This window comes from Ceratosolen solmsi, unplaced genomic scaffold (genome assembly GCF_000503995.2).
Source record: "Ceratosolen solmsi marchali unplaced genomic scaffold, CerSol_1.0 scaffold39, whole genome shotgun sequence".
In the NCBI taxonomy this organism is placed as follows: Eukaryota; Metazoa; Arthropoda; class Insecta; order Hymenoptera; family Agaonidae; genus Ceratosolen; species Ceratosolen solmsi.
The window spans coordinates 1,320,501-1,330,854 of NW_011948433.1; the positions used below are offsets into that span (position 1 = coordinate 1,320,501).

At 33.6% G+C, this 10,354-nt stretch overlaps 1 protein-coding gene across 1 annotated transcript in view; it reads right to left on the reverse strand.

Annotated features, from left to right (window-relative positions):
• The window catches only part of LOC105364607 (uncharacterized), a 49,833-nt gene continuing 39,479 nt past the window's right edge, over nt 1-10,354 (reverse strand). The window contains exon 2 of the mRNA XM_011502586.1: nt 1-7,199. Within this exon, the coding sequence (XP_011500888.1) occupies nt 187-7,199 (7,013 nt within the window). The 3' untranslated portion in view covers nt 1-186. The remainder of the gene's footprint in view (nt 7,200-10,354) is intronic.

The window sequence follows — 10,354 nt, forward strand, 5'->3', positions numbered from 1 at the left end:
ATTATCAAAGTTGAAAAATTCTTAAAAGAAAACTTAAACTAGTGCTGTATGATATGAAAATAGTTAGATCCAACTTATATTTAGGTCGTTTTCGGGTTTTTAAAATTTATTAAGATAGAAATCTACAAAGACTGCATAATCAAGGTGGCATTGAGGAATTAGTGTGGAGATTTGGCGTGGTTAGGTTTAAATGGACGTGGAAATATGCCGTCCGACATCGCCCACTACGCTCTCGAGACTTTGAGTAGGTGCGTGCGCATCGATCGGCTCTTCACTTCCTGCCAAAGTGTATGCAGCAGGTTCAGAGGCTGATTGTAACGATGGGGAAAGGGATGCATCAACAGTCGCTTCATTTATATGTCTTTTAATTTTTGTACTTGTAGATTCCTCGCCAATTTTAAAAGTACTCAGTACAGTACTAAATTCACCTGGTCTACGCCCTGATATATATAAAGTTACAACATTGATTTCAGGGGTCTCTTTTTCATTCATTTTTACGGTATTTGATTTTCCTCTTGGTTTCGACGTTTTATCAATATCTTCGTCCGATAAATCTTCGTAACTCTCTGGTTTATAATCGAAATCAACAGGCTGATTTCTTCTTTCAAATTCTCCAGGTAATGTATTACTCTGAGTTAATAATGGTGCAACAGCAAATAACGGATCCAATAAGGGGTTTGATTGTTGTGGAGTTTGTGGCTGCTGGAGAAGGAGAAGGAGCGAATTGAGGTTTGCCGCGGGCAAAGCAATGGTAGGTGTGACAATAACGGTGTCGGTGATAAGTTCAGTAGCAGTGACAATATCGGTCGACGAATCGATAAGTGTTGTTAAAATTTCTTTACCACGAAAAGTTAAAGGAATAACGGTACTTTGATTTTTCGTAATAGTGGTAAGATATGTGGTCGCGCGTGTATCATATCTCGTTGATTGAGTAACAGTATGCGCAGACACACCTGATGCTAATGGATTCTGCTGTCCAAATTGTCCAAGCAACAATTGTGAAAGTAAAATATTTGCTAATGGTGAGTTATCTGATATGGAAGGCCTTATAGTGGAGACAACATTTTCAATGGAATATATGGTTGATGGAACTATAACAGGTTGCGAAAATCTACGAGCACCTGACGATGTTAACATATGAGAAACCTTAGTCGTTGGGGTTTCGTGTATAACAAAGCGAGTAATTTCTATTTGGCCTTGGAAATTTGTACCTGTTATCTCACTAGCTAATACGACAATATCACGGCCATCATTATTTATTATTGTACTGTAACGATCGGGACCGATGATTTCCGTACTCGCTTGGGCTGTTATAATATTTCTCTTTTCCGTAACACCGTTATTAACAACGGGAATAGTCACTTCGGTTGGAACATAATGTGTAACTGTTATAGTTCTATCAAAATCATTAAAATCACGATAATCTTCATGAGAACTTATCCGTCCTCGCGATGGTACTACTCGGCGATTAGCTGTGCGACCTCCATTTCTCGATGAAATCCTAGTCGATGTTCGACGTGAATTTGTTGTATCTTGATATCTGTTATTTCCTGTTCTGGATCTTGAATTATTTCTCATTCTTAAATTTGAATTTCGCGATGAAGAAGATACTGGCCTTTTATAATTTGTCTTTATTGAAGATGTACTTTCTTTATCCCTCAAAGTGAACTGTCTATTAGGCGAGCTCGCGACTGTGGGTTTAATTCGCAGAGTGTTTCTATTAGAACCAGGTTTGGATCTTAATCTCGATTGCGTTGTGAGAGAAGTGTCAATGTACTCCTCTGACGATTTATCTTCTTTATTTCCATTCAAATTCGATCGAGAACTACTACTTATCGATCTCCCACGATTTCCATATCTGTAATTATTAATTGGTACTTTTGAAACATCTTCTTTACTTGAACTCATCTCTATATCTATTCGGTCTTCGATGCTAGATATTTGAGCTGTAGGCCTTCGAAAGCGAGAATTTAATATACGAGTCTGTCGTCGCACTCTCCTGCTTCGTCCAATCTTAGTAAACGGCCTGATTTGGGCTCCAAATTTTGTGCTATTCAATGTGATGGATTTCTGATTAGTTGACGGAGCTATTTCTTTTTGTTCGGATCCTTCGTAATCGTTATCCACAATCTCTACAACAGGCTTGTCTTCGAAATTTTCTTGTTCTTCATCTCCTTCATCTTCGTCTTCAATAATTTCACCTTTACTTTCTACTGGAGTTTCTGTAGTATCTGGTTTTCTTCCAAATAGACTTCTTGGAGGAAATAGACTAGATTGACCTTGGCGTGATCTTGTAGTTAACGTAGTAATTGCGGGTCTTGATCTATTATTTATTGCACGATTTCCTACATTTTGCCTTGATAAGCTATTTGCTCGTTTTGGTGTAGTAGTAATTACATTTGTTTTCGGAGTCGTTGTTCTAATTCCGCTACCAAATGCAGGTGGCCTTCTAAATCTTAAGAGAGGATTACTAACTTTCTTAGATAATTCTGTTGTTGTTTGAATATTTGGAAAAATCGTTTCGCCTTCGTCACTCTCTTCAATCACTGGTATCTCCTCCGTAACTAAAGTGTCAGTTGTAAATTCATTCGCGTTATCTTCTTGATCATCTTGTTTTATTGTAGGCGATATTTTTGAAAGCGTAGAGGATGGACGAATTCCTGGTCTAAATCTTGTTGACGAAGGGGATAGAACCGATGAACTAGCACGACTTGTTGGTCTTGCCGACGATCCTCTAATTAATGTGGATCCTCGTCGACTTCCAGAATATATAGAAGATGTGGTTGCTCGAATAAGCCCCCTACTTCTCGAATTGACGGAAGGATAGTTTGTAGCAAATGTACTCGCCGATACAAGGGAACTTCTTCTGCCAGAAAAGCGTCTAGAACTCGATGAATTAATCGTTGGCGAGCCTACCGAAGATATTGCTCGTCCCCTAGATGATGCAAATCGACTACCCTTCCCTGCTAAAGTCGCCGTTATTGTCGGAGTTATATCACTTCTTGTTATAGTAGTTGCTCCTTGTGGTTTTCTTTTTGGATTAAATGTCGGCCTGCTTCGAGATGCAAATGGTCTAATTGGAGGTGCACTAGAAGTTCTCTTTCTCGATGAAAATGTTAAACGTGATTTTTTCTTCAACTTTTGATCGTCCTCTTCATCTTCATTTTCATTTTCTTCCGGCTCAGAGTCGTTATTTAAGACATCAACAGTATGATCCTCGGAGATCGATGACTGAACCACTGCAGGGAATGGTGATATTTCTGGAATGGCCGTTGCATAGTTAGGAGGCTGTGTTGATGATGCCGCTATGTTTAAGGTTGATGAAGGTTGGGCAAATAGATAGCTAGATGTGCTTTCAATTATTTGAGCATATCTTCCATCTATACTAGTTCCAATTACTCTTGATTGATAATACGTTGTAGTGTCATTAGCTTCGATCGAACCCTTAATTAATCTTACTAGCCCAGTTCGATGGCCATGAACTGGTATACGCGTCGCTAATTTTTCTTCGTTAATTTTTGTTATCGACGTACTTTCAATAACTTTTGCATAAAGATCATTGATCGAAGTGCCGATTTGCTTTGTTGTATAATATATTGTGCTAATTTCATCAGCATCTATAATAGTCCCTTTATTTAGTGATAATATACCAGTGGGTAATACTGATGTAATGGATGGCGTATGTACTGGTGTACGTAATTCAATTTTCGACGAAGTTTCAACTACTTGAGCATAAAGACCGTCTATGTATGTACCATAAATATCAGTCATAAAGTGCGTAGTTGTGCCTGCGTTGACTTCACTCAATCTTATAGTAGATAATAAGCCTGTCATCGGCAAGTCAGTAATTTTACTTGGTTGGATGGATTTCTCTTCCGTGTGTATTATTTGGCTCGATGGAGCAGGTCCCCCAATTAGACGGGGTGTTGCTTTAACTATTAAATCATCCGGATACGAAACACTGGTTATTGTTTCTAGTCTACTTTTTAAAATAGTCGAATTGCCTATATAAGATGTAGTAAAATATGTATATGTTGTATAAAGTGTCATTGGATCTGGTGAAATAGTCGAGCTTAACTCGTTCACTTTGATTGTTGGAATTTCTTTTAGTAAAACATTTGGAGATGTCACCTCATTATCAGATGTAGCTTTTAATTCTGTACTAATTCTATGCACTGGCGTTGCCAATACAAATGGCCTATATGTTTTCACTACATCTAATTGAATAGATGGTGTTGCCGCGGCATCTGACGTAAGAATATTGCTTACTGTTTCTTCACGACTAGTAGTAGCAGTTTCATCTCCTTTAATAAACGTTGTCCAATAAGTAAAAGTAGTGAAGTATGTTAACGGTTGGAAAGTCTTACTTTCTCGCTGCATAACAGCTGTTGGTCTTATAGTCTCCGTTACAACATTTGTGACTGTTTTTAAACGACTAGCAACATCAGTCGCATCTCCATTGTACATGGTAGTAAAATATGTATAAGTTGTATAAGATGTTTGCAATAAAAGAGTAGGCGCAGGTTCTACATCGTGATGATTTGTTTCTGATAATTCTTGATCTTCTGGTACATTATTCTTTTTATCTATTACATCAAGCACCGTACTTTCTCCAGCACTTGAGCTAAACGTTACATCGGTCTTCATAGATCCTACAACTTCTCCATCATTAGAAATTTTTTCTGTAGTTATTACATCGTCTAGAATTGTAATGTCATCGACCGTAGTAAATAAAGATGAATTTTCAGTTGTTACTTCATTAGTTTCTTCCGTTGTAGCTTGAGCTTGTTCTTGTACCATTTTTGCTAATGATAAAGCTTCTTCGGGAGACTTTTGTTTATTCAATGCCTCTAAATATGCTAAAATTTCAGGTGGCGGTGCGGCTTTAGCTGATTTCGTATTACTAATTATTTCTGGTGATACGAATACAGATGTAGGTTGTATGTTTTCAGAAATAATATTACTGAATACTTCAGTTCTTGTTTCTATTTCAGATTCATCGTCAACTATTATTGTTGTAAAATACGTATAAGTCGTATAATAAGTTTTTAATTGTTCACTTGATAAGTGCAAACTTGCTGTTGAAATTGGACTAGGTTCAAGTAAAATTAAGTCATCGTCCTTATCTTTATCCGATTCATTTATAATTTCCATTGCTGATTGATCTTCTATAGTTGTTAATTGATCAGCTACAGTTGTTAAGATGTTTTCCGTAATTTGCTCAGTAGTTTCGTAATTGTCATCATTGTTATTATATATATTTTGTGTCTCTATCGTTTTAGTATTCGAATTAGTAAAGCTAACATCTGATACTTTAGTTGGTAATATTGAAATTGGTTCTTCATTATTAATGAGCAAATCAACATCGATTAAGGTACTGCCTGGATCTATAGTCTGTGTTACAACATTAGTAGCAGTTACTTTTCGACTTGAAATACTTGTTGTCGAATCATCGTAAAAGGTAGTTAAATATGTAAAGGTTGTAAATATTGTTTTAAATATTAATTGTATTTCTTCTATTTCTTGTTTTTCGGCATTATTTTTATTTTCGATCAAATCTATATTTGAAGAAATTTCAACCTTATTTGTCGCAGTTGCGGGCAATATTGCAGAAGCAGTATTTACACTTTGCAAACTTGTTGGTAAAATTAACTCTGGTAAAAGATTAACTTCTGAAGAAGTTACTTCTCTTGATTTAATTGACGTACTTGTTTGACCTTTACCTGGGATGAAGAATGTAGTGTAATAAGTAAAAGTTTTGTAAACGGTCGATGGCAAGAGCCGCGTAGACAATGATAATTTATCATCCGAATTTGTTTGTCTGTGACCTTTATGAATAGGAAACTGATTTTTTGGAGACGAGCCTTTTATACTACGGCCTTGGTTCCGTGGTATAATATCATTGCCAAGCTCATTTTCGGTTGTCACTTCCTTAGCGAGAACTTCTTTTATTGTAGTTAAGGTGTCATCGGTTGTATCCGGTTGTTGTGTGCTACCAGAATCGCCAATAATATCGCTGGATAGTGAATCATTTTCGTCATTATTTGGCAAATTGTAACCTTTAGTACTTTCTTCTGGATAGAAATAAACGTTTGAAGATGTATGTACAATTTGTGCGTAATTAGTGCCAATGTAAGTGCCATAAATAGAACTTACATAATGCGTTGTTATGCCTTTCATTGTGGCTGTAGAATCAATAACTTTAAGCAAGCCAGTGGGATTTTGTAATCCAGTTTTCACATCTGGTACTAATAATAATGGGCTGGTTATTTGTCCAATATAATCAGTTTCTTGTTGATCTCCTGTACTTGGTTGGAGATCTATAGGCCTGTTACTGTTAGTTTGTTTCGGACCTTTGTGTAGCATATCATTGGTAAAATTGCGGTTTTTAATTGGAATAGTTTCTGTTTTTTTTGGATCAGAAATAACGTTACTTGGTCTGATTTTCAAAACAGCTACTCCGTCATCTGGTCGAAGAGTTGCGTCGCCTTTAATTGTAGTTGCTGGACGTCCAACAGGTACAGGTGCTGTACTTGGAGAAAAAACTATCACGGTATCACCTACTGTTGTGACAAAATCGGCAAAGCCATGATATGTAACGGTAGCCAATGGTTTTGCATCTTGCTTTTTCAATAATACTTTTGGTTGTGGTCTAAAAATTTTTGGTACTCGGGGACGAAAGATTTTCGGTTGATCTTCTTCAAGATCACTATCCGATCCTTTTAAAGTATAGTCTTGTTTGATGGTATATGTTGGAAGATTGTCGGTGCGCACTTTCGCAGGCTTAAGTCGTACATCATTGTGTTCACGTTTATTAAAAATATCATTATCTTTTAATTCATTTAAGTCCTCTTTTATCGTTATATTTTCATTTTTGTTGGTGGTTGCCTCAAAAATTGCGGCTGGTGCATCATCTGAGAAGCTTTGCGATGACCAATTATCCTCAAGTGTCGCTGAAGGGTAAACAACATAGGGACTTGATGGATCAGCAGGTGATTCCCTATCGTAGAAAATTCTGCTTGAAGTCGAAAGTATTTTTGCATAAAATCGACCATTATCTAATGTCGTTCCTAAAATTTGAGTGGCATATTCCGTACTTGCTCCATCTTGAACAAAGGTTCTTGCGGTTTTTGATAAAAGACCGACTGGAGGAGTGGATTTACCGGGACGTGCAGGTACCAAAAGAACGGTTGTTAAACCTTGTAATTCAGCAAACGCATTTGTACAATTAACGTTTCGCCAATAATGTACATAATAAAATATTTAAAATTTTATTGTCAAAGAACAAAAGTTGTTTTCACGTAATCATAGTCAGTATCGTGTATATATAATTGTCAGTATCGTGTTTATGATCAGTTTAATTTGAAACGTTGATTGTCAGAGAGACGAAGTGGCGAACGGACGTTGGAGGCAGACGGCACCCAGTTGTTGAGAAGAGTTGAAGGCGGGGAGCAGACGGGAGCAGTAACAGAAACAGAAAAAAGAGATAGACAATCTTAGTAGACTCACAAATTAGTAGCTTCCTTACGACTCGAGCTGCACCGTGAAACCCACTTTGGCGTTACTAAATCTTTGATTCGGTTAGAGAATTTATTTATTTATTTTTATAGCTAATTATTGCAGAAAAATTGTTTATCCATTTATGGAAATACGAAGATAGAATTTAATACATAAACAAATAGAATGTAGGAGCGACAGAAATTTAAATATACAAGGTAAATGTATATACATACGATAGATTGTATATAAATTTTTACTTTTTATAGTGACATAGTGTTTCTTTTTAAATGTATCAGTTATTAAAAGAAGTAATAAAATATTTGTAAGATTTATAATTATATAAGCTTTCATAACGAGAAATTTGTAATTTTCATAAATAAGGGGATCATTAAAATCAAATGTTTTTGTAATAAACATTTTTCCAACATAACTCTTGTAATGATATTTAATAAATTAACTTTCATTGAAACGTGAAACTTAATAAATGCAAATAATAATTTATCCTTCTTTCAACTCTAAATACACTTTTATTAGTAGAATAATTCACAGAATAGATATATTAATAACTTTATGATATTAACTCATCATTATTATATACAATGTTAATAGAAAGTTATAATTGATGTACTAGTATCAGAGTAAATTAAAAACAAAATTTTTAATTTCAAATTTACAAATTTTATAATATACGCAACAAAAGTATATATATATATATGTTTGTGTGTGTGTGTGTGTGTATATATATATATATATATATATATAAATAATTAAATATAAGCTGTATGTGAAAAAGAAGCATGAGTCCACTCTAAATTTATATACACGACACGGCCGCACATCGCGTCAACGCATGAAAATGTAAGCTTCCAGAAAAGTACGAAATAGAAGAAGGAAAGGAGATGAAACTAATATTGTAATTATTGGAAAGAAATTTTATCAAATTGTAAACATGCATTACATATATAATACAATATTATGTTTTATTAATGAAGTGTAAATTATGTTACACAACATTATATCTAAAAATTACACAATATATTACATTAATGAGGCACAAAGAATAAAATGTATACAAAATGTTATATGAAAGATTTAATGAATTTTGGATCTTAAAATAAGTTTAAAAGTCAACGGTGTTAAAGTATAAAAAATATTAATCGTTTGTTTTTAACTTACCATCCGTATCTCTCTGAATTCTCGAAGCACTAATTTTATCATGTGAATAAAACTCTGAAAAAAGATTATTTTAATTAGAAAACATGTTGAGTAGACAATCGGTAATATAAAAAAATAGTTTATATCGCTTTAGAAATACCTTAAATGATCTAAGACAATGCTCATACCAAATAAAGAATGCTATGATTATGTCATTACGGTTGTGTAAAAGCAAATACTGGAAGCTAACGAGAATCGACTAAGCATAGAAAATCTGATAGTGCGACGCTGACACGAGTTGAAGATGTCGTTCATAAGTCGCGACGTACAGTTACTTGACCGACTCCCCGTATCTGCTTGTAGCTGTTGTACAAATCCAGAAGTCTACATTACCCGGAACAATTGTCAATTCACAGATTTGACTAACCTTTTAAAATTTTACGAATATTGTTACTTTTAGAATAACAATAACGAACTATGTCATCTACTCTCTCATAAGAATTATAAACGTTTATTTAAAATTCATTAGAAATATATATATATATATATATATATATATATTAATTCAAATCTGATAATTCTAATATATTCTAATTTTAATTACGTTTCCTTTGTAAGCTGCATATAATTAGGCGTTATATTTATTATTATTACTGTTTATCCATTTATATTCGTGTCTATACCAATGCTATTCTACTTATATATAAAGCTTAGCTCATTATTTTCTTCAATCTTGTTATTTTATAAATGTTTACAATGCATTATCGATTATACCAATAATTCATTATTATGATAATTTTATTACTGTACTCGGGACACTTAAAAATACAAATTTAAACAAAAAGAACAAAAATTTAAAGTAAGTAATAAAGAATTTACTAGAATGTTAAACGATACAAAATTATCGAATAAAAACTTAATACGCTAATATATTATAAAATTAAATTTCCTTTAAATGAATTACGACAATAATTTAATATAATATTTGTAAAGTAACTGTATTAATTTGATCGAATTAAAAAAAAATATTTCGTAGTTTTTTCGTATTTGGCATTCCTAGTATTACATATAAATACTGCAGACATTAAGATCAGATAGTGAAGTATTCTAAATTATTAAATAATTTAAGTATTAATTTTTACATTTCATCAACAATTCACTCTTACATAGTAATAAGTATGTCATAAGGGCGTAAAAATAATTTTAAATTAGTTTGCTGTGCGGTAGATATTCACTACAAAGCATCCGATAAGACTAAATATAATATTAACAACTCAGCGCTCAATTTTTATTTAAGGTAGATAGATGTCTTAAACGTATATAATTTTAGTCGATTCACCGTAGTCTTCACGTATGTCAAGACGAATCGAATTCAACGAATTTCTTTCATCTTGATTGACAGCCTCCATACATCCGGTGACCTACGACTGTTCTACTCTCTACTCTTTGTATAAAAACCTGATCTGCAATTTGTGTTGCAATTATCAAATTGTTTATAGTACTAAATGTACATACTTAGTATATATTAAGTTAATGTAAAAACTATTTTTTAATTGAACGCTACTTCATTTCTTTCTTTCTTGCTTTTATCATATTTTTAATAATTTAATATTACTAGTATATCGAAAAACTTGAATATTTGTTTTATTCCTATTGTGGGAAAATAATGCATAATTGAAAGTTATAAATAAATGATTAT